At 42.3% G+C, this 25,165-nt stretch overlaps 2 protein-coding genes across 8 annotated transcripts in view; both read left to right on the forward strand.

Annotated features, from left to right (window-relative positions):
• The window catches only part of ikbkg (inhibitor of nuclear factor kappa B kinase regulatory subunit gamma), a 28,823-nt gene extending 14,689 nt beyond the window's left edge, over nucleotides 1-14,134 (forward strand). For all 7 annotated transcript variants that reach the window (XM_082519381.1, XM_082519380.1, XM_082519379.1 and 4 more), the window contains 8 exons: nucleotides 842-944; nucleotides 1,060-1,175; nucleotides 1,279-1,431; nucleotides 2,042-2,114; nucleotides 2,231-2,365; nucleotides 3,519-3,655; nucleotides 3,811-3,887; nucleotides 12,897-14,134. In XM_082519381.1, the coding sequence (XP_082375507.1) occupies nucleotides 842-944; nucleotides 1,060-1,175; nucleotides 1,279-1,431; nucleotides 2,042-2,114; nucleotides 2,231-2,365; nucleotides 3,519-3,655; nucleotides 3,811-3,887; nucleotides 12,897-13,081 (979 nt within the window). In that variant the 3' untranslated portion in view covers nucleotides 13,082-14,134. The remainder of the gene's footprint in view (nucleotides 1-841; nucleotides 945-1,059; nucleotides 1,176-1,278; nucleotides 1,432-2,041; nucleotides 2,115-2,230; nucleotides 2,366-3,518; nucleotides 3,656-3,810; nucleotides 3,888-12,896) is intronic.
• A 5,075-nt stretch (nucleotides 14,135-19,209) lies between these two features.
• Nucleotides 19,210-24,718, forward strand: sephs3 (selenophosphate synthetase 3). Its single transcript, XM_082519391.1, has 8 exons — nucleotides 19,210-19,621; nucleotides 20,298-20,401; nucleotides 20,865-20,972; nucleotides 21,142-21,296; nucleotides 22,371-22,461; nucleotides 23,032-23,131; nucleotides 23,315-23,527; nucleotides 23,621-24,718. Exons 1-8 carry the CDS (start codon nucleotides 19,345-19,347, stop codon nucleotides 23,863-23,865), a joined length of 1,293 nt encoding a protein of 430 aa, XP_082375517.1. The 5' UTR covers nucleotides 19,210-19,344; the 3' UTR covers nucleotides 23,866-24,718.
• The last annotated feature ends 447 nt before the right edge of the window (nucleotides 24,719-25,165 follow it).

Consider the following 25,165-nt stretch of genomic DNA (forward strand, 5'->3'; position numbering starts at 1 on the left):
GGGAAAAAACAACGGAGAGCACGTCAGGGATGAGGAGAAAGTGACAGGAGAAAATCCATCCCGGTCAACCACCCAAACATCAATAACAGGAACCTTATACAATGCTTCACGTCGAACTCCCGCAGGCACAAAGAAATTACGGAGGCTATCACTTATCACCTGACCAAAGATATGGCTCCCATCAACACTGTGCAAAACGAGGGATTTAGGAAAATGATCAACACCCTAGACAAACGCTACACAGTGCCGTCCTGCAACTATTTTTCTATTGTTGCACTACCTGCTCTATACACGCAGTGTCGAGCAACGGTGGAGACGGAATTACAAGCAGTACAACATTTTGCGGCAACAACAAAATGTGAGACATTTATTGTTTTTATGTTTATTTGTTGTTTTTATGTTCAATCTCAACTGTTACGAAGTTGATGTGCAGTTAATAAGTGCAATAAATATTTATACTGGAAAAGAAAATCGTGAGAGAATCGTGATCTCAATTCTAAGCCAAAAAATCGGGATTCTCATTTTATGCAAAATTGTGCAGCCCTAACATCCTATAAATGTTTAATCCAGTAATGTACAAGTACAATATTTAGATTTTCTTACTACTTTAAATTAATTTATTTTTATGTCAAATCAACCGGTCTTTCAAATTGTGCTTTTATAGAAAAGATCAGCTCTTTGCATCTAATATATAATGATATGCAGTATATTGTATATACATGCTGTCTGTTTGTATTAGACAGTAATTTAAAAAGGGCATTCCTATATTTATTTATTTATTTATTTATTTTTCAATATTTGTCACTGTCACTGCCTGTTACAAGTGATTTTTATTTTGTAGGTATCGGGAGCTGGAGGAGAAGCTTGATTACCTGCAGAAGAGCTCAGCTCAGAGGGACAGAACTGAAGCCCTGCTCAAACAGAAGGACAAGGACTGTGCCCAGGTATCACATGTGACTAGCTGTCATTTTTACTCTGAAAGCATAAAAAAATCTTCTACCTCCTATACTTTTAATTCTAGCAAGCGGAGTGCAAAAAAGCTTGTTTGTGTTTTTGTAGCTGGCCAAGGACTGCGAGGCCCTGAAAGCTCAGGCAACTTCCCTGCTAGGAGAACTACAGGAAAGACAAAGCTGGTTGGACAAAAGTGAGCATGAACGCGTACTCCTGGAAGACAAGTAAGTTGTTACATCACCTGCAATAGATCCATACACAGAATTATGTCTTAGTTCACCCTTTAGGTGGGCTCATGTGTTTTGTTTTGTTTTTGCCTGTGTGCAGATTAAGCAGTAAAATAAAGGCCCTGCAGGTGGCAGAGCGGGAGCTTGAACAGCAGAAGAAACAGCATCATGTAGCCATGGACAAGCTGCTGCTGCAAACCCAGAGCTTGGAGCAGGCCCTGAAGTCAGAGAGACATGTTGTCACTGAGGAGAAGTGAGTCCAAGACGCGTACAGATAGAAGAAGCCAACATGATTCATATGTTTCTGCACTGTTGTGCTATTTAGAAAGATGTATTTGAACGGAGGAACATGCATTAAAAAAATGTAGAAGCTTTTAACTGCTCCCTTATTTAACAAGGGGCCACCAGAGTGAACGGATATGTATGTTTGATTTGGCACAGTTTTTACATCGGATGCCCTTCCTGACACAAGCCTCCCATTTTATCCGAGCTTAGGACTTAAGGGTACACTAGCTTGTGATGACCCTGAATAATTACTTTACTATTTAATCTTTTGTGCAAAAAAGTGGTTCTATATTAGAATCGGAATCAGAACCTTTATTGTCATTGTCACAGGTACAACGAAATTAAGAATGTTCCCCGATCATTGCATTACACTATTGATGCATTACACTGGTAATTATACACAATTATAACCTAATGGGTTTTAACCCAAATTGTGGTCAAAGTCATATGTGAACTGTGATAGATCACTAGCCAGACAGACTGATTGGTAATAGCTCTGTGTTGTTAACAGTCTCTTTGGTCATTCCTCCTTTTGGTTTATTGAACGTTTACCAATATATTGCACTTTATTTCCTCAGGAAAAAACTGACACAGCTACAGCATGCATACACGTGTCTCTTTAGAGACTATGATTCTAAACTGAAGAATGAGGTAAAAATAAAAACCCAACCAAACACACATTAAATTAAAAAAGGTTTTTACACTCATTAGTTTTGGAATACCTTGGGGGTCAAGTCCAAACATGAATCTGTGTTTATGCATTCCAGGGTGGAGATCTGTGCTGCCGACTGGAGGAGGCTGAGCGAGCGCTGGCCCTGAAGCAGGACCTGATTGATAAACTGAAGGAAGAGGTGGAGCAACAGAAAGGCTCCCTGGAAACAATTCCTGTCCTTACTGCACAGGTATTCCTTCTTAGCTGTTGAGCTGACTTATAAAGTGGTCACTTGACAGGTCTGGTAGATGACAGTGACTATGGACACATATTGACAGTTGAAGTAAACAGCGGACTGACAGTCTACAGATGAACAGCGGCCAATGTAGCTAAGTTTATGCATAGAATGCAATTTGCAGTCTACTGACATCTAGTGGTGAGATTTTACACACTGTAACTTTAAATAAATAAAAAATGATTGCATTACTTTTTGAAAATTTCTATAAATTGGGAGATATTAGAGATATGATTTCTTTAGTCCACGATAGTGGTGTAGTGAATCTCATTGTCACGACCCAAGTGGGATGTAATCAATGTGGAGCAAAAATGCTCAAATGCTAATCGCAGCATCTTGAATCTGACACAAAGACTGTTTGAGAGCCACCGGTGCAACTTAGCTCTTGTCTAGAAATTCTGTCCATAAAAATTATGAATATAAATGGTGTTGAGGACAGTCGTGGTGGAGACCAACTCTGCTGGGATTGTGTTCAGCTCATTGCCTGAAATGTGGATGAAACTCTCACTGCGGGTGCACAGGGACCAAATGACCTTCTTCCGTATCTTTCAATGGAAAAATGCCCTCTCCACACGCACAAAGTACATGTAGAATAAATGCACACTTGAATATCTGTGAGAGGGTAAGGGGCTCGTTCAGCATTCCACAACCAGAACTAAAGCCACATTGTTCCCTCTGAATCCTAAATTCGACTAATGGATGGACTTTCCTAACCCCTGGTATAGACATTTTCAGGAATGCTGAGTAGTGTAACACATAGGTTCCATAGGCCTGGCCACTAGATGCTCTCCCTTGAGTGCCCTCCACATTATCCCAGCCAAGGTGAACTGGTCCCTCAGATTCTTTCCTCTCATTGGAGTCCTTTGAATCACTCTGGAAAATCTAAAGTGCTAATAATTGTTTCAAACCACCACAAACTAAGGTGACTTCAGCAGCTGGCCTGGAAAGAGTAGAGAGAACCTCAGTATTCTTATAATGATGACAGCACACATTTGAACTTCAGTCTTCATCAGCCACGCCGACATTTTAACATGTATGTAATGCCAGTTTATTGAAATGAACCCAAATTACTGCATGAAAAATGACCTCACATGTCTCTCTCACCCAGGCTGAGATCTACAAGGCAGATTTCCTTGCTGAGCGAGAAGCCAGAGAGAAGTTAAACCAGAAAAAGGAGGAGCTGCAGGAGCAGCTGAATCAGGCCTTGGCTGAGAATGAGAGGCTTAAACAGGAAGCTACCGCACGGTAAAAACCAAGACATTGCAAATTATAATAATTATTTGTGTCATCAGATTGGGTATGTGGATGTGTTTATGCTTCATTATGTGTGTTTCATCTGCATGTACAGTTAATAAGATGAGATTTAACATAGAACTTTTCAATGCTCCCTTCTGTTTCAGTGCACGTATGGAACAAATGAAGATGAGACACCTGGATGACTTCTCTGCACGGCCCACACTCATCCCCCCCCCACAAGGTACAGAATCATGATAGTTTTATTCTCATGAAGCTCTACTTTCACTACTGAAATAGAGAAAATTTCATGCTGTGTGTTTTTTGGAATTTATTTTCTTTTTTAATTTATTCACATATAGGGCTGCAATTAAAAACTATTAATTTGTTAAAGTTTTTAACAATTATTTTATTCATTAGTAGATTCAATGTTTTGTTCATAAGATTCAAAGAAATAGTAACGCTCTTTGGAAGTGCCCGTATCTTATGACGATGTCTGTTGAATGTCTAGTTTTGCTTGACCACCGTCAGTTTCCTTTTATGCAGTCACTAAAGAGCATGTGCTATTGGTTTGAAATCAGGTCACTGACTTGACCATTGAAGAATATATCCCATTTCTTTGCCTTCAGAAACGTTCGGGTTGCTTTTCCAGTATGGTTTGGGTCATTCTCCATTTGTACATTGAAACGTTATCTGATCAGTTTTGTGGCATTAGGCTGAATTAAAGCAGAGTGTAAATTATTATACACTTTAGAACTCATTTTGCTGGCCATGAAATGCTTGTCAGTCCAACTAATTATGAGCCTCTTAAAATGGAGGATTATGTAAAAAAATGTTTGTAAATCCTAAACATGTATTGTAATACTTTTTTTTTTAGGTCTGCACTTCAATTGCATCTTGATTATTTGATTGAAATCCACTGTGGTGGTGTACAGAGGATAAATGGCTAAAATGTGTCATTGTCCAAAACCATTTGGATCTAACTACATACAGTGGGGCAAAAAAGTATTTAGTCAGCCACCGACTGTGCAAGTTCCCCCACCTAAAATGATGACAGAGGTCAGTAATTTGCACCAGAGGTACACTTCAACTGTGAGAGACAGAATGTGAAAAAAAAAAATCCATGAATCCACATGGTAGGATTTGTAAAGAATTTATTCGTAAATCAGGGTGGAAAATAAGTATTTGGTCAATAACAAAAATACAACTCAATACTTTGTAACATAACCTTTGTTGGCAATAACAGAGGTCAAACGTTTACTATAGGTCTTTACCAGGTTTGCACACACAGTAGCTGGTATTTTGGCCCATTCCTCCATGCAGATCTTCTCGAGAGCAGTGATGCTTTGGGGCTGTCGCCGAGCAACACGGACTTTCAACTCCCGCCACAGATTTTCTATGGGGTTGAGGTCTGGAGACTGGCTAGGCCACTCCAGGACTTTCAAATGCTTCTTACGGAGCCACTCCTTTGTTGCCCGGGCGGTGTGTTTTGGATCATTGTCATGTTGGAAGACCCAGCCTTGTTTCATCTTCAAAGTTCTCACTGATGGAAGGAGGTTTTGGCTCAAAATCTCACGATACATGGCCCCATTCATTCTGTCCTTAACACGGATCAGTCGTCCTGTCCCCTTGGCAGAAAAACAGCCCCATAGCATGATGTTTCCACCCCCATGCTTCACAGTAGGTATGGTGTTCTTGGGATGCAACTCAGTATTCTTCTCAGTATAGGGTGGCTGTAGCTCAGGTGGCAGAGCAGGTCAGCCACTAATCAGAAGGTCGGTGGTTCGATCCCAGGCTGCACCCTGGCTGCATTCCAAATATCCTTGGGCAAGATACTAACCCCATGTTTGCCTACTGGTGGTGGTCAGAGGGCCCGGTGGCGCCTGTGTCCGGCAGCCTCGCCTCTGTCAGTGCGCCCCAGGGCAGCTGTGGCTACAATGTAGCTTGCTATCGCCAGTGTGTGAATGTGTGTGTGAATGGGTGAATGACTGAATGTAGTGTAAAGCGCTTTGGGGTCCTATGGACTAGAAAAGCGCTATACAAATGCAGGCCATTTACCAGGCCATTTCTTCCTCCAAACACAACGAGTTGAGTTTATACCAAAAAGTTCTACTTTGGTTTCATCTGACCACATGACATTCTCCCAATCCTCTGCTGTATCATCCATGTGCTCTCTGGCAAACTTCAGACGGGCCTGGACATGCACTGTCTTCAGCAGCGGAACACGTCTGGCACTGCGGGATTTGATTCCCTGCCGTTGTAGTGTGTTACTGATGGTGACCTTTGTTACTTTGGTCCCAGCTCTCTGCAGGTCATTCACCAGGTCCCCCCGTGTGGTTCTGGGATCTTTGCTCACCGTTCTCATGATCATTTTGACCCCACGGGATGAGATCTTGCGTGGAGCCCCAGATCGAGGGAGATTATCAGTGGTCTTGTATGTCTTCCATTTTCTGATGATTGCTCCCACAGTTGATTTTTTCACACCAAGCTGCTTGCCTATTGTAGATTCACTCTTCCCAGTCTGGTGCAGGTCTACAATACTTTTCCTGGTGTCCTTCGAAAGCTCTTTGGTCTTGGCCATGGCGGAGTTTGGAGTCTGACTGTTTGCGGCTGTGGACAGGTGTCTTTTATACAGATGATGAGTTCAAACAGGTACCATTCATACAGGTAATGAGTGGGGGACAGAAAAGCTTCTTACAGAGGACGTTACAGGTCTGTGAGAGCCAGAGATTTTCCTTGTTTGAGGTGACCAAATACTTATTTTCCACCCTAATTTACGAATAAATTCTTTACAAATCCTACCATGTGAATTCATGGATTTTTTTTTCACATTCTGTCTCTCACAGTTGAAGTGTACCTCTGGTGCAAATTACTGACCTCTGTCATCATTTTAAGTGGGGGAACTTGCACAATCGGTGGCTGACTAAATACTTTTTTGCCCCACTGTATATGTTGTAAATAAATGCAACAGTGAAAAAGGAAAATACTTTTCAAATTAGCGATCCTACTTTTTTGCCTAAATATTAGCACGGGTATTTGTGGATGTTATTCTTACAGTGTACTTTTAATAGTAATTATATAATAATAATAACTTTATTTATAAAGTGCTTTCAAACAAAGTGCCGTACAACTATTTGAAACTAAAAAGATAAATAAAAGTGATACATAGTAGGGCTGCACAATTTTGCATAAAATGAGAATCCCGATTTTTTTGGCTTAGAATTGAGATCACGATTCTCTCACGATTTTCTTTTCCAGTATAAATATTTATTGCACTTATTAACTGCACATCAACTTCGTAACAGTTGAGATTGAACATAAAAACAACAAATAAACATAAAAACAATAAATGTCTCACATTTTGTTGTTGCCGCAAAATGTTGTACTGCTTGTAATTCCGTCTCCACCGTTGCTCGACACTGCGTGTATAGAGCAGGTAGTGCAACAATAGAAAAATAGTTGCGGGACGGCACTGTGTAGCGTTTGTTTAGGATGTTGATAATTTTCCTAAGTCCCTCGTTTTGAACAGTGTTGATGGGAGCCATATCTTTGGTCAGGTGATAAGTGATAGCTTCCGTAATTTCTTTGTGCCTGCTGGAGTTCGACGGGTATGGGGAGGCGCTGTATAAGGTTCCTGATATTGATCAGAATCAGAATCAGAATCAGAATGGGGTTTATTGCCAAATGTTGAGCAGGTTTACAACATTAGGAAATTGCTGCGGTGCTTCAGTGCAAACATAGTGTCATAAATAGCACTTAAATAGACATGGAAAAAATTAAAAGTAGGGATAAGAATTAAAAGTGCTAAGTGGAAAGATATGTGCATGAGATATACATGAGATATATACATGAGAATAAGAATTAAGAGTGCTACGTTGAAAGATATATACATGAGTGCAGGTGGTGATCAGTGCCAAACATGGAATGATGCAGTGACACAGCGTAGGGTCATGTGTTAGTGGCGGGTACAGTCATATGGTTATTGTTCATGTGTCCAACAGCAGAGGGGAAGAAACTGTTCTTATGGCGAGAGGTTCTGGTGCGAATGGACCGGAGCCTCCTGCCTGAGGGGAGCAGGTCAAACAGACTGTGTCCAGGGTGAGAAGGGTCAGCTGAGATCCGAGCTGCACGCCGCAATGTCCTGGAGGTGTACAGGTCCTGCAAAGATGGGAGTCTGCAGCCAATCACCTTCTCAGCAGAGCGCACAACACGCTGCAGTCTCTGTTTGTCCCTGATAGTGGCTCCAGCGTACCACACGGTGATGGAGGAGGTGAGGATGGACTCGATGATTGCAGTGTAGAACTGCATCATCGTCCGTGTTGGCAGGTTGAATTTCTTCAGCTGCCTCAGGAAGTACATCCTCTGCTGGGCTTTCTTGATGACGGAGGTGATGGTGGGCTCCCACTTCAGGTCCTGGGTGATGGTGGTACCCAGGAAGCGGAATGAGTCCACAGAGGTGATGGGGGTGTCAGTCAGGATGATGGGGGGGAGTGGGGCTGTGTGCTTCCTGAAGTCCACAATAATCTCCACTGTCTTCTGGGCATTCAGCACCAGGTTGTTGTGGCTGCACCAGGACACCAGACGTTCAACCTCCCTCCTGTAGGCAGACTCATCCCCATCCGAGATGAGTCCAATAACGGTGGTGTCATCTGCAAACTTGATTAGCTTGACAGACTGGTGGGTGGAGGTGCAGCAGTTGGTGTACAGGGAGAAGAGCAGAGGAGAAAGAACACAGCCCTGAGGGGAGCCGGTGCTGATGGTCCGGGAGTCCGAGACATTCTTTCCCAGCCTCACATGCTGCTTCCTGTCCGTCAGGAAGTCAGTGATCCACCGGCAGATGGGATCAGGCACATTCATCTGGGAAAGCTTGTCTCGGAGATGGTCTGGAAGGATGGTGTTGAAGGCAGAGCTGAAGTCCACAAACAGGATCCTGGCGTAGGTTCCTGGGGAGTCCAGATGCTGCAGGATGAAGTGTAGGGCCATGTTGATGGCGTCGTCTACAGACCTGTTGGCTCTATATGCAAACTGCAGGGGGTCCAGGAGGGGGGCCGTGAGGGTCCTGAGATGGGAGAGAACTAGGCGCTCAAAAGACTTCATGACCACAGATGTCAGAGCCACGGGTCTGTAGTCATTTAGTCCAGTGATCCTAGGTTTCTTGGGGACAGGGATTATGGTGGAGGACTTGAAGCAGGCAGGCACATGACATGCCTGCAGTGAGGAGTTGAAAATGCCAGAAAACACTGGGGCCAGCTCGTTTGCACAGTGTCTGAGGGTGGCAGGAGACACACCGTCTGGGCCGGGAGCTTTCCGAGCATTCAGGTTCTTAAACTGCTTCCTCACATCTGCTTCATGAATATGAAGAGTTGTGGTGGGAGGAGGTGGTGTGAAATCCTCTTTTGTGTGGGGTGAGGAGGGGGGTGTTGTAGGTGAACGGTTTGAAGGTGGTGATGGCTCTATGGAGGGGGGAGAGGTGGGGGAATTAGTGTCCAAAGTGTCTCTATTGTTGGGGCCGTTGGAGGTGTGAAGGCTGCCTGATGGCTCGTCAAAACGGCAGTAGAAGTCGTTAAGGGTGTTGGCTAAGAGCAAGTTATCAGTGGAGTGGGGGGTTTTAGGCTTGTAGTTTGTGATATTCCTAAAACCTTTCCACACAGAGGCCGAGTCATTCTCTGAGATCTGCTGCTGCATCTTCTCAGAGTGCTGATGTTTAGCAATGTCCACTTCTTTAGTGAACCTGTACTTGGCCTCTCTGTAGCAGTCCCTGTCTCCGCTTCTGAACGCCTTTCTCTTTTCCAGCCACAGCTTTTTGAGTTTAGGAGTAAACCAGGGTTTGTCATTGTTATAACTCACCCTGGTGCGTGATGGCACAATGCTGTCCTCACAGAAGTGGATATAGGAGGTGACAGTGTCCGTAAACTCGTCCAAGCTGTTAGAAGCAGCCTTCAATGTGTCCCAGTCTGTGGTCTCCAAACACGTGCGAAGCTCCTCCACAGCCTCGTTGCTCCACAGTTTTTTAGTCCTCACGACAGGTTTGGAGAGCTTCAGCCTCTGTCTGTACGCGGGGATTAGGTGGATCATGACGTGGTCAGAAAGTCCGAGTGAAGCGCGGGGCACCGCGCGATAGGGGGATCAGCGGGGCGCTGATCGTGCTGTAACAGTGGTCTAATGTCCTCTCCTCTCTGGTCGGGCATTTAATATACTGCTTATATTTTGGAAGCTCATGGCTCAGATTGGCTTTGTTAAAGTCCCCAAGAGCAATGATGAGAGAGTCCGGGAATGTCCGCTCCGTGTGGAGAATCTGCTCCGCGAGTGCGCACTGAGCTGCCTGCGCATCTGCGTCTGGCGGGATGTAAACAGCGGCCAGGATGAATGAAGCAAACTCCCGCGGAGAATAAAACGGTTTGCTGTTTGATGTTTGATGTTTGGGTGGTTGACCGGGACAGATTTTCTCCAGTCACTTTCTTGGCCTTTACAGCTTCGTCATCTCTCACATGCTCTCCGTTGTTTTTTCCCTGCCAGCTGACTTCTGTATCACGTGGTATAAGCCTCCGCCCTTGTCATTTGTTGAGCAGGAAGAGTGAGCGCATGTTTTCATGCAGCTTATGTCCCGGATCAAAATGCGTACAATCTTCATCTTTTTTTTTCTTTTTCTTTTTTCTTTTAAATCATTGTCATTTCGAAATTAGATGGCACATAAGTATGAATTGAGATCGCGATTTTCTAACGATTAATTGTGCAGCCCTAATACATAGCAATACAAGTAAAAAACATAATACAAGTTAAAAACAGTAAGAATTTACAAACTATTTTTGCTATTAACTGTTTTGCTTTTCTTAGGCTACGTCCACACTGGTGGAAAAATGTCGAGGAAAAGCACCAAGTTTTTTTAAATGGACTAACAATGAGGTGGAGTTGTGCTCCGAGTAACACAAAAGTACAAAGTTGCAAAAGCGAGTGAGAATTAAAGAATTTGAAGAAAAGCTATCTGAAGCATGTACAAACTGATATTAATCTTTAATAGGGCTGTCAAAATTGAGAGCAAACAAAACAACTGCTGTATAATGCCCTCCGCTATCTTTAATTGGTCACATGACTGCATCATATGACTAACATGTGTCATTGCTTTTAAAAGTCTCCGTTTTCGCTGTCCACACTGCGACGCGAAAGCACCATCTTCAAATGTATGCATTTTCGAGAGCGTTTTGAAAACGCTGCGCTTTCTTTCGGGGAAAATGCTGTCTCGGTGTGGACGGGAGGCCAAAACGGAGAGAAAACAATGCATTTTCGTTTGAAAACGATTCATGGATCCATCCATTAGTGTGGATGTAGCCTTAATTCAAAATCGTGTGAAAGTCTTTACTGCATACTGCTACTGGCTGAGTACCTGCTTGCATGTGTCAACTTGATTAATGGAGCTGATTACAACTGGCTATATTACTGTCAGTGCAAAAGCCTCTTCCCAACAAGTATTGATTTAATCAGTCAGAACATAATGAGAGAGGGAGAGAGATGACATTGTACTAATTTGACAGCTGTTTGCGGTTTACTCACAGGTATAGAAAAGGTGATGAAGCAGCAAGTGCAAAATACCGCTCAGCTCTTGTTGTTAAATTCCTTCATGTTATGGTAGCCTTCCTTCTGGACACTGGTGCACTGCTGCTTACACGTGGCGAGTTGGCAGTTCGTCTTGTAATCGGAAGGTTGCCGGTTCGAGCCCCGGCTCGGACAGTCGTTGTGTCCTTGGGCAAGACACTTTACCCTACCGCCTACTGGTGATAGCCAGAGGAGCCGATGGCGCGATATGGCAGCCTCGCTGCAGAAGCGATATGGCAGCCTCGCTGCAGAAGCGATATGGTAGCCTCGCTTCTGTCAGTCTGCCCCAGGGCAGCTGTGGCTACAACTAGGGATGCACCGATACCGGTATCGGGTATCGGCCTCGATACCACATTTTCTAAAGTACTCGTATTCGTTAAAAGTCCCCCGATACCGAGGACCGATACCACGGTCTGAGACCTGTCTATGTTTGAGCGGCATGTAAGGGGTTAATCACAGGCGCCGAGTGCCCGCCCCCAGGCCCCGGCTGCAGTTCAGAGCTGGGAGAAAGCGAGGCGAGACATATTAGCTGTGTGGAACTATTTCAAAGTGAACGAAGACGCGACGCGGACTGCAAATTGTGCTCAGCGAAATTGTCCAGAGGAGGCTCTAAAGGTAGCGCATTTAACACAAGCAATTTAATCAAGCACCTAAAATCCCAACACAACAACGAGTACAAAGAGTTTACCCACGCTTATTAGCACAGAGGAGCATAGCTGATGCTATAGCAGTGGGACGGAAAATAGTTGGGCATTTTAAACATTCCGCCCTAGCCTACTCCCGCCTCGAGGACATTCAGGGACAGCTCAACCAGCCAATAAAGAGACTGCAGCAGGACGTACAGACGCACTGGAACAGCACGTATTACATGCTCCAGTCCCTGATTGAGCAAAAGCGAGTGCTGGGCGTGTATGTGTCCGAGCACGAACTCCCTGACTATCTCGCTCACCAATGGGCTCTTATGGAGACGACTGTTGCTATCCTCGCCCCCTTTGAGGAACTAACTAAAAAAGTGAGCAGCTACGACGGACTAGCCTCTGATGTCATCCCAGCTGTGACTGTGCTAGTGACACTTCTAAACAGAGAAACAGACAAACAAATTTAAAATTAAATTTTGTTTTTTTTTATAATTATTTATTCTGTAATATGTTGCATACAACATTAAATAAATGTTCTTAATTCCAAACTAGTCCCTTGTTTGTTTGTTTGTTTTTTGTTAAATTATAGGACTAAAGCTGTTACCTGCAAATTTAAATCATGTTTTTATTAAGTACTCGGTATCGGCGAGTACTGAAATGCAAGTACTCGTACTCGTTTCCAAAAAAGTGGTATCGGTGCATCCCTAGCTACAACTGTAGCTTGCCTCCACCAGTGTGTGAATGTGAGAGTGAATGAATAGTGGAATTGTAAAGCGCTTTTCGGGGCCCTCAAAGCGCTGTATAAATGCAATCCATTATTATTATTATTATTATTATTATTACCAGAGAAACAACAGAACTATACTGAATTAAAATCGTCCTGTTGATAACAATAGACAGTCTAGTTTTTCAAGTCAAGATCAGTGTATACGTACTTGAGTAAATCTACCTTTAACCACCACCATGTACTGAGGAAATGTAAAACGTGGTTTCTCTTTTAAAGGTTTTCTTTCTCTCGGCCTTAGGTGTGTTCCCCCCTTTCAACACGGTGCCCCCTGCTCCCTCATTCCGTACTCCGGGATTGGGACCAGTCGGTGATCAAGGTCCAGTCGGAACTGAGGAGCTGCCGGATTTATGTTGTCCTAAGTGCCAGTACCTGGCTCCAGATATGGACACACTGCAGATACATGTAATGGACTGTATACAGTAACATAATCATTATTGCCCTGCACACCATGACAACAACATACATAGATATGCAGTATGTATAGTCTGTTTAGATTCAGTGTGTCTTCTCCCATTTCTGGGTGCCCGCTGGAAAAACATGTTTGGATAGTTGCACCTTACTCTCGCTTTCTCTCTCAAACAAATACACATCCACAAACCTGAACACAAATTCTGGATCTTTCTGTTGAACAGTTCAGTATGCTGGAATTGAGACAGTTCATGCCAAGGCAATCTGATGACAGTTTGAACAAGTGAAAGAAAAGCAAGAAAATCAGCATGATATTTCCCTGTAGCTCTAGTGTGGATCCAGTCTCTGCTGTAGTTTTTCCCTTTCCACAATCATTATAATCATTTCTGTTCTTATGTTTCCCCTCTTACCTTTTCCTATGCTTACTTTCCTCTGAGACAGCACTTTGATGCACATTTTCTTCAGTATTTTTTAGATTCAGTGATTAGATTCACATGATCCTCTATCCCCCATTTCCTTGCTTCTTTGCTTCAATGCTGTAGTGATGACAGAGGAGCACACTACATGCTGTGAAGTAAATGTGTATACTTGTAATTCCATCAGTCCAAAAGATCAGTAATTATTAGACCTAAGGTGATGATAAGTTTAGAAGAAAAAAAAGAAGTGACAATCCAGATGTTATACACATGATCATGTGAATAACATATTGAGCTTAAAAAAAAAATCAGATATGTTATGGTTGTAAACGTAGCTGTCTGCATTACCTCAGAACATGTATTATGATGTATTAGAGATGGATTTACTCTTGTTGGAGGAAAAAAGTAACCATTCTCTGTGTTCTGTGCCTGTGTACATGACTGACTGCACCTCATGCTAAACCCAGTCCTTAACCCAACAGCCCTTTTGTGACCCTTCTATTGTCTTAGCTTTACCTGTTGCACCTATTTATCTATCTGAATGTAAGATTTCTTCACAGTTTGTGTGGATTTTAACTAAGTATAGAAACATTTGTGGAAAAAATGCATCAAACTGTTGGAGATTCACAAAATAAATCAGTTATTCATTTGACTTTATATGTTTTTATATAGATATGGAATTGATGTTTCGTTTAGAAACACTGCTCCAGAGTGGGGTTCAAACACGTATGTCATGTGACATAAGTAAGGGTTTGGTGGCTCACCTGCTGTTTCAAGGCAGGTCAGGCACAAGGATTCAGATTTTTTTTTTATGGGTGTTTTCCCAGGCTGTTGGCAAGGCTCGCTAAAAATAAAGCTCACTGAGCCCCAAAACAGCTTGACACAATAAACATATCGGTCCATTCTCAATATATTTTATTTTATAGCTGGATTTATTGTGTGTTTCATAACAATCACTAAGCAACTGAAACAGCTTCAAGAAGGTCAACAGAGAGAAAATGGTATTGTTGAAAATTTTCTGAAGGACACTACCATCAGCGAGCACTCAATGTGGGAACAGCCTCGGTGTTTTTTCTTCCTTGTTTGTACCGGTATTTCCCCAAAACACGTGCTGATCGAAGTTATTGATAGTCTGGTGTAATAATTGGCCTTAATTGTAATTGTGCAGAGTTTGTGTATTTTTTTTTCTTTTTTTTTTCTTCACAAAACAGCATTATGAGATGTCACTGTGGAAACCGCTCTGATTGTTTCTTAACCTCGACACAATTTCGGCATAGTCACACCATTGCTTCACACGTTAGACTCACCTTGCCTTTGTTTTGCGTCATCGTAAATGCTTTCTCGCAACTATAAAGAAACCGTTTACAACACGTGTCAAAGTCAAGGCCCGCGGGCCACATCCGGCCCGGCGTACAGTGTAGTGGAGCTAATGTGGCTGTAGTTAAGGAATTTAATACGGTAAAAAAAATACATTTTTCCTGGCCAAAATATATTTCAAATATATGGTAAATATGTTGTATTTGTGATGCTCAAAGAAATATATTTTTGAAATTGAAAATATATTTTTTTCAAACTGAAATACATTTCAAAAGATATTTTAGGGTGAAGAAAATACATTTCCAACCTTACGGTAGAATGTATATCAAAGTATCCTTTATTTAAAATGTATTTAGTGCAATAATGATAATAATAATAATAAAAGTAAAACATGTCTTATGTACATCTGCAAAAAACAGTTGGATTCAAACAAAACAGTCAAAGGTTTAGCAAGAATTAGGTTGTTTGTTCATTTGCTTACAGTATTTCACATTACACAATATCTCACTATAATGTGGCGTTAACTTGACTTTGAAATCATCTTTCAGTAATACAGTAAACAAGATACAACAACTGCTATGTTCACTTTAATTTTTGACAATATATACAATATAGTAATTAAAGGAACACACTCCACTTTTTTTGGAAATAGGCTCATTCTCCATCTCTCTCAGAGTTAAAAATGCAGCATCTTCTTTCTAGATCCGTAATAGGGCTCTGGAGCGTGATCTTACCGGATGGGGCGTAGCCAGGATTTTTGGTCGAGGCGCCATATCAGCAGGCCAAACAAATGCTTGCTGTGTGGTCGGTTGTGATGTTAGATTGCACAACCGGCAAGGAAATAAGCTTGAAAATGGACCCTCTTTTCATTGTTTCCTCACCTGGAAGCATCATGAGGGAGCTTATGTATCGGATGTTACCAAAAGAAGGCGTCTAGCCTGCATAGCAGCTGTGAGACGAGCTGATATCCAGTTCTCTACCATCCCCAGATATCTGTTGGTGTGCTACAGTATTTTCATTCTGGTAAGTTCTAAATAAGTTCATATTACTGTTTATAGCCTATTAGTTTTATTTTCAATGTGCTCTGAGGTCATAGCAAATTAGAACAAACATCATAATGAGTGATTTTGCAGAACTACCTTCTATTTATAGAGTTGCTAATTATTTGGCATTATTGCAAGCAAACCAGCCTATGAAATGGATGAAACAAATCCTAACTGGTTTCCAACACTACACATGGGGCACTGCCGGAACCTTTGCTTCAAACTACATGCTGCATACCACCATGCCAATCAGATTACATCTTCCATGTGAGGGTGAAAAGGTGACCCTCCTGGATAAGATGGCAAAGGTTTGCTGCGTTTTGGTGAACATGTGCCCCAGTGTGGTAGTAAAACCAGGGGAAAATGCTCTTGTTAAATACTCTTAAAAGTCTTGTGCTGTATAGTGATACATTTAAAAAGAGACAGTAAATTACAGAATGCTAGTAGTGGGTGATATTATTTAAATGCTGTCATGATTTTATGTGAACATTTTGTCATTTGTAAACTATAAACGACATGGATACTACATTGTAACTGATGTGATGTTTTACAACGTGGTTGTAATTTTAAAAAAAAAGGTAAACATTTATTTGTTTCTTTATTCAACTTTTGAACAGTGTTACTTAGTAAGTACATATTCAGTAAATGCAAATCATTTATATAGCCCCCTAAATGCAACATTATGGGTTATTCAGAACAGAACTATGCTTGGAAAAATATTTTCCCATCTCTTGAGACAACTCCTCCACAGTAGCAGGTGGAATTTTTCTTTTTTGAGGACGGCTTCTTTTACCTGTCACTGCAGATGGTCTGTTTTTGTTTTGATCCAGAGCCCTTTTTGGGCCGCTGAAGAGTAGAGGTCTATCTTATGGCCAACCACTGACAGTATCTTGGCCATATTACCCAGCAAAACCCAGTATGTAGGTTCATCTGTAACAGTCCCTGTGACACGGATCAACACTGTTGCTTCTACTTAAACAGAAGAGCAGCGACATGGGTGCAGGTCATACAGGTGCAACCTTCCCTGTGATGCTCACAATGACCCATGGCTGCAATGCTGGTTCATTCAGTCTTTGAGATTTCAGTACCTGAAACACACAAAGACAAGGTTCATTTAAAGACAAGAACTTTAATGAGCCACGGCCGACACAGATGTGTTTAATCTACTTTCAAATACATTTATAATTAAAGCTGCAAGCAGCGTTATGAGGGCCCTCGCACCCCCGGCGTGTCGAGCCACGCCCAACACCTAAAACCAGCACCTCCGATCTGATGTCACATTGATGGAATTCATGCATTTAACCACCAGCTAACATTTCAACTCATTCATTCATGATTAGTTAGTCGTTCCACTAGGTGACACTCTAACCATTATGTACAAATGGCATAACAAACATTTCCGAGCTCGAGTCTCATCACGCCTATGAGCTTTGGGAGAGATTGGACATTGTGTCTTTGAGTGACAGCAGATTACTGCTTTTTGGCGAGTGATTGAAACTCTACGTGCCGCCATGACCACCCCGTTTCCCTGAATGTAAAAAGCTTCGCAATTTAACATCACAAAGGTCTTTAGATTCCACACACAGGAGATTGCATCAATCTGATGAAATCCCTTGGAGGAGTTCGTCAAAGTATGGTGCCTGAAAAGATGGGAAAATGTTGCCAAAATTACACATTAACTTTAAAATGGCTGACTTCCTGTTGGATTTGGGATATTGCTCCAAGAGACTTTTTTGTACATCTTATGATCTTCCATAAGCTTACCAGGTTTCAGACTCATAGATAAAACACAGAGCAGGGGCTGATATTTTGGAATTTTGTAGGGGGCGCTGTGGAGCCATTTTGCGCTATTCAAGGAAAATGGTTACATAACAACAAAGCCTTCATCACATTGGAGGCGTGGGCCAAGTTTCAAGCCTCTATAAACTTTCCAAGCCCCTCAAAAGTAACTTCATCTTTCATGTTGAACAGCGTTGCCACCAGGGTGCGCCGTTCAGTTTAAAGTCACATTTTTTACACTGAAGCATTACGAGGGACTGTTGGTGATATTCACCGCTTTTGAGGTGGCCACGATGAACCTGTGAAAATCAGTACAACAAAATTAAAGCCATGACATTTCCTGTTGCCACTAGGTGGCGCTGTCCGTATTTCCGACAATGGGCACATCAATCTGTTCAGGGCGGGTGTGACATCATGCCTGTAAAGTCTGGTACTGATCAGACTGGAAAAGTCACAGTTTTCACTGTAACCCAAGACCAACTCCTTAAGGCTTTCCTGGAGAAATTTGAGGCTGCAGATGTCACCCATCACTATACTGTACCCCAAAGTGTAAAACATGACATTTCCTGTTCCCACTAGGTGGCGCTGTCCTTGATGTCAAATATGGCAGTTGAAATATGTTCAGGGGTGGAGCCTTATCATATGTGTTCACTTTGGTCAAGGTCAGAAAATGTATGACAAAATGAGAGGCAATACGATTTTCATGGCGAGTCATCGAAATTCGCCATGGCGCCACGGCCTCATAGTATTGTGAAAACTCAAAAGCTCCGCAATTTAACATGGCACAAGGGTGTAGTTGACACTGTCCAAATTTGAAGCGTATAGGACCAAATGCCAAGGAGGAGTTCGTTAAAGTTCGAGGCATCGAAACGGTAAAATCAGAGCCAAAATGTCACATTCAATCCAAAATGGCGGACTTCCTGTTGGGTTTAGGACATTGCCATAATAGACTTTTTTGTTCGACTCTGAACGTTATATAGGTGTACCGACTTTCAAACCTTTAGGTTTAGCCCCCCATACCGGGGGCTCGCGTTTTTCATTTTTCTAGGTGGCGCTACTGAGCTAATTTTCCCTGGCCAAGTCTGAGAACATTAAAATACGTAAATTTTCACCAGACCTGTCGCGTGTGCAAAATTTCATGAGTTTTCGAGCATGTTTAGGCCCTCAAACGGCCAATTCATTTGCCGAAATAATAATAATAATAATAATAAACAGAGCAATTACAATAGGGCCTTCGCACTGTCAGTGCTCGGGCCCTAATAATATGCAGAATAATAAATCCGACGAATAGTAACAAGTGTGCCTCTTTACATAGGCACACTTAATCAGTCTGTGGTCCTATTGCTTGACTGAGAAACACAGGGAGAAGCCGGAAGTAGAGTCATCACCTACAAAATAAAGCGTTTTCTCTAGAGCTCATTCAATTTGTTGCCCCTTATTTTTTTCTGGTATAGTGGTAACAATAAATCAAATCCCCAAGTTATGCAACAAATGTAGTATTTGGAATTTTTAAAAACATTTTGAATGCTGTTAGACCTGCTGAATCGCAAACGATTTTATGGTGAAAATAACACCAGGAAGTTCCATTTATGCCGTTTAACTTTTCCAAGGTCTTCCGTTTCACGTACCACTCGCTAGCCACACGCTCCATTCATCCGTGTGCCTGTGTTCACCGGTGTTATACTACGCAGCTGGTATTGTGTGGGAGAAGAGGGCCACGAGCATGTCAGGCTCAACTTCCCCGCCTCCCACAGTGGAGGCTGTGGGCACTGAGGGATGTTTTCCCCCAGGATACAAACCGTTCAAACCCGAGGAGCACGGACTGGAGCGCGGGTTCCGCCTTACAAGCTTTTCGGAACTGAAGGGATGAGGCTGCAAAGTCCCGCAGGAGGCTCTGCTCAAACTCCTGGCGGGACTGGAGCCGGACCGGGCCGACGGGACAGGGAAGGCCGGAGACCAAGCTTCGGAGTTCGGCCAACAGCTACCTGGCCCACGACTAGGTAAAGGACAAATTCGAAGTTAGTAGAGCTAGCCATTATACTCTAAAACCCAAGTTAACGTCAGTTAGCTAATGCAACTGTTGCTAACCTAGCTAGCTTGTGTTTACTAATGGCAGCTTATTTGACAGAAAGCAATGGGCGGAAAACACTTTAAGATTCAAATACACACACACACACACACACACACACTATATTGATAGCTAAAGCTACCCATATAGTGCTTAGCTTTAGCTTGAATAGTGCTTTAGCTTGGCTAAATAATTAATAATTAATACATGTAATAGTTAACTAACCAGGCAAGTATAGGACACGTGTTTTGCGAGTTATCAAATTACCACACGGTAAGTATGAGTCAGCAGAAATGTCTCGGATGCTCTGAGTGCGAAGTTCGTGCAGATAGTCCAATGTTCCTGTTGTAACTGACTTGCACACTTTCTAACTCCGTGTAACAGCAATATACAAAGTTACACTGAGTAACCCCCAAAGATTAAAACAAATTCATGTAAAGTTCAGACAGTGTCAGGCAATTCCGTGTAACAGTCCCGTAATAACTAGACTACTAAATTTGTTTAACTGCAGTTAAATACGGACTACCAAAAATAAAAAGTAGTAGTAACACAAAATAAGTCAACTTTTGTTTGCTTGTCTTGTCCTCATCCTTGTGGTGTGTTTACAGGCATAGGGATGGACTCCGCTGTCATTCCTCTGAGACATGGAGGACTGTCACTTGTCCAGACCACAGATTTCTTTTACCCTCTGGTGGAAGATCCATACATGATGGTGAGTTTACTAGCATGCATTTCCCGCCACTAAGCATTACTACACAGTACATGGGCAAGGAGGGAAAGCTATGCAAACAACGTAACAGGATAACTTGCTGATAATTAGGCATCTTTGTTTAAAGTGACATCTTTTTTTTTTCTTTTTTATAGTATTATAGCAGTATAATAGGAGATTTTAGCCCATAAAACCAAAACCTCAAATGCACATATTAAATTATTACTTATTTTGTCCAAAACAGTACTGCAGACTATAATATCAAGATTTAAAAAAAAAAAAAAAAAAACACATCGCAGGCAATTAGACTGTGATACTGTGATAAAGCTTCCAGCTCCTTCTGTTCATTAGTTATGCCATTGGCAGTTTTTGGTGAGGATTTCTGTCTTTGAGTGCCACCTATCTATGGGAGCTTTGTAAAGCTAACAGTCACATGACTGTTACTCTCTCTCCGTTTGTCTTACAGGGCAGGATAGCATGCGCTAATGTCCTCAGCGACCTCTATGCCATGGGCATCACAGAGTGTGACAACATGCTGATGCTACTGAGTGTCAGCCAGAAGATGAATGAAAAGGTAGGATTTTGTGTGCTGTGTTGAGTCAGTCTCTGATGTGATTATGAAGTGGGGGCTGTCAACAGATTTGTGTCCTTGTAATTTTCATAAACAAATGAACATTGATTAAAGCTAGCATAAGCGCTTCGTTGATAGTTTATGGTCATGTGTTTATGCATGTGTGAAACAGGACCGTGAGCGCGTGATGCCGCTGATGATTCGAGGCTTTCGTGACGCAGCAGAAGAGGGAGGAACTTCAGTGACAGGTGGACAGACTGTGATAAATCCCTGGATCATTGTGGGAGGAGTAGCATCGGTCGTCTGCCAGCCTAATGAGTTCATTATGTGAGTACCTGAAACAGCTTTACTTTACTATAGTTAGATCACCCCAGTCTGTCAGTGGTGCAGTTCTCCTTAATTGAATTCCAGTTTTAAAAGCACCGGTTTTGATATCAGTGATGCAGATTGGTTGGTATTACATCACTGTTAATGTTTATTTTAATTGGTCAATTAGAATTTCACCTCATATTTATTACATTTTTACAGACCTCTTTATGTCCTTTTGGACCTGATCTTCCCTTTTCCCAACTGTTAATGCAATCCTACCTCTGTAACAAGGAAATCAGGGTCATAATTAACACTGTTAACAAACCTCCAGAACCCCTGAAACTACATTGAATTGTAATAATACTTTAACATTTTGTGTTCAACTGTGGCCACAGATTTACATTTTCTTCTTGGCAGGGATGATGCATGTGCATGACAAATGGAGGTGCACATGCGTTCTTAATGTAATTATCAAATAATACCAATAATGACTGGGAATACAACAAATTTGTTATTTTTAAACTTATTCGTGACAAACTTATCAATATCAGGCTTTTCTTGAGAGTCTTATATCTACATTTAGTTCAACTCCTGACATAGCTAAGCCAGGTCTCTACTTAGTTCTAGATAGAGTGGCCTTCAACTCAGTGGTACTTCAGTGTAAAACAAGGACTACTGCAGTCCAAGTAGGTGGAGTTGGAGTCTGCCTCACAGCAGGACAAGACCTGCATAACTGAACTAGCCAGGATGCCTGGGGAGGAAGGGCCACATCCAGCTAAGCTTTCATAACAAGAGTGAGGGTGTTTGAGCAGCTGTGAAACATGGGGGACCACACAAGTCAACTCTGTGTTGTGAGACGCTCTGCATTCTTATCTCTTACAGCTACAATATTCTGGGTATGACTAACTTTTATTGCTCATCGGCAATAAAATTCTATTGAACAATAAAAGTTCTGCCAGTGCCTCATTAGCAGAGATGCCTGTGAAGACAAAGAAACAAAGACCTTTTATGAATAACGCATTATGAAAGGTTGTGACTCACAAAATGCAAAGATTTGCATGTTTTATGTTTACGTTTTGTTTTATTTTCCAGGCCTGATGGGGCTGTACCAGGTGACGTTTTGGTGCTGACCAAACCTCTGGGCACTCGGGTGGCTGGAAACGCTTATCTGTGGATCGATCAGGTTAGCCATTCAACTGTGTTCACAGAAATATTAAGTGTAATGTTGCCACAGGAAACCAATTGAGAGTTTCCTTAGCTGTGTGTTTGGGATCATTGTCTTGCTGAAACATCACCCTCGTTTCATCCTCATCCTCCTGGTAGATGGCAGCAGACTTTTATCATGAATGTCTCAGTACATTTTTCCTTTCATCCTTCCTTCAGTGTTATATGTAGTGTGGTAGCTTTGTTGGCTAGCTGAAAACAGCCCCACACCATGATATTAATTGGCACTTGGTTGACAATATCTGGTGAGAATTGCATGCTGACACATTTGGAAAAATGTTTACAAGAAAGACAATATGTATTGGTTACTTCCTGGTCACATGAGCTAAAATTGCTCCAGTTCTTTGATGAAACGCCCAAGACTGCTGACAGGGTTTGTGTCCGTGTAACAAAAAAATGTTTTGTTTGCTAACAGTTCTCCTTCCTGCAAAGGTTCACAGCTGCCATGTGTGGGTCATTGTGCATGTAGAAATGTATAAAAGCACTGCTTTGAAGATTAATTATCTTGTTGTTGTTTTTGTTTTACCAGCCTGAAAAGTGGAACAAGATCAAGCTGGTTGTCACCAAAGAGGAAGTTATAGAGGCCTATCAGGAAGCTATGTTTTCCATGGCAACCCTTAACCGCACAGGTACACTACTTTGATTAAGATCTTGAGTCGTTAGTGGTCATGCAAATGTATTATTAGTTAACTATTTAACTAAATAATGTTTAAATTACAGTTAGCAGACTTTATATCAGCTGTTATTGATTAATTTATTTTCCCTTTTCTTTCTTGTGGTTCTACTCTGGCTCATTCACATTTTGCCTCCAGCGGCGGGTCTAATGCACAAGTACCAGGCCCACGCTGCCACAGACGTGACTGGTTTCGGCTTGTTGGGTCACGCCAACAACCTGGCAAGACAGCAGCAAAACGAGGTGGCCTTTGTTATCCATAACCTTCCAATCATAGCCAAGATGGCTGCCATCAGTAAAGCCTGCGGAAACCTGTTTAACCTGCTTCAGGGCACTTCAGCTGAGACATCCGGTACAACCAGTGACATTAAACATGTGGTTAAATTTGAATAAATGCAGTATTTAAAGCTAGAAACTCACATCCCTTCTCCCCCCTCTTCTCCAGGTGGGCTGCTGGTGTGTCTGCCCAGAGAGCAGGCAGCCAAGTTCTGCTCAGAGATGAAAAACCTCAGCTCCGGAGCAGGGGGTCAGGGGGCGGTGGGCGGAGCGTGGATTATTGGTATTGTGGAGAAAGGCGACCGCCATGCTCGCATCATTGACAAACCCCGCATTATCGAGGTTCCACCCCGAGGAAGCCAGGCAGCAAATCAGGAAAACAGCTCCACCAGCCCTGACCCCAGTGTGTCATAGACACTGTCACCCTCTGACACTGTTCTGGTGTGTGTGTGCAAGAGAGAATAAGTGTGTCTATGTGTGTATTAATTGTTGTTCATCCCATCTACCTTTTCTGTCAAAAAGTTGACAGTGCACAGACCAAAACCCAGTGTCATGTGATCCACTGAGACAGGAAATGGACCACAGGCTGCATACATGTCCAGCTTTAGAAGGAGCTGCTAAAACATGGTGTACTTCTCATGTTTCATGTTGTAACTTCAGGGCACAATGTACTGCCTCTCTCAGCATTATTTTTCCCTGTTGCCTTTCATATAGAAAACTTGTTTTATATGATTTATCAAAATCATAAACAGCTTCTGGAAAATGAGTTTCAGTTCTATAAAAAAGAAAAATACTGAATCATACTTGCCCAAAGTAGCAAATAATGAGAAGTGTGTGTGTGTGTGTGTGTGTGTGTGTGTGTGTGTGTTATGGTTGGATTAGGGTGATTTATTTTAGGATGTATGGCTAACATTAAATGTGTTAATTTGGTGACGGTTTACTGTGGAAAAGAAATGATGTATCACTCCTAGAACCTGGCTCTGCCCACGCCATCCAGAGGAAGGTTTGAGCAGCTTCCTTTGGGACCTGTTGGGCCGTGTTCAGATTGTCCACCTGGGTCAGCAGTCGCCTGACCGCCCAAGCACAAAGTCCGCCCTTCCTTGTTAATGAAGCTCTGCCTTTCAAACCCCAACCAGCAGGGCCGGGCAGAGTGGATGTTTGTCTCTGGATCAGGGATTGGACTTTCAGTGCTGGAGGTCTAGTGCTGTCTGTTTGTAGATTTCTTGCTTTTCACAATCAAATAAACCCATCATCAATTTAGACCAAAGTGCTGTTTGGGTCTTATGCAACTGTAGTGTGAAGGCACGTTTTTATTTTTACACCAAGAAACCTTCACTGAAAAGTGCTAAGAATAACATTGAAGGGGTTTGGAGCAGTCTGAAGCCTGATCTTTTGCCTCACAGGGATTAGTACATACAATGAGTTCATTATTTGAACCTTTGGTCATGTTTAATACAAGCATACACCAGTCGTGTCAGGACTGTACTGCCGTGTTGTTAGTATCAGTCATCCTGCTTGCTAGTATACTTGTAATATTAAGCTGCTCAGACAGCTCCTCCATCACTGGTGTTGACTTGGACATTCAGACAACGTCCAAATTCACAAATGTTAATCTCACATCATATTCATTTCTAGATTAATAGCTACTCCAGCATTTTGACATTGAGACCGTTGACCCATTTTACTTTGTGGGACTGACACACATCCATCACTA

This window comes from Aulonocara stuartgranti, assembly GCF_965226115.1.
Source record: "Aulonocara stuartgranti genome assembly, chromosome: 20".
NCBI lineage: Eukaryota > Metazoa > Chordata > Actinopteri > Cichliformes > Cichlidae > Aulonocara > Aulonocara stuartgranti.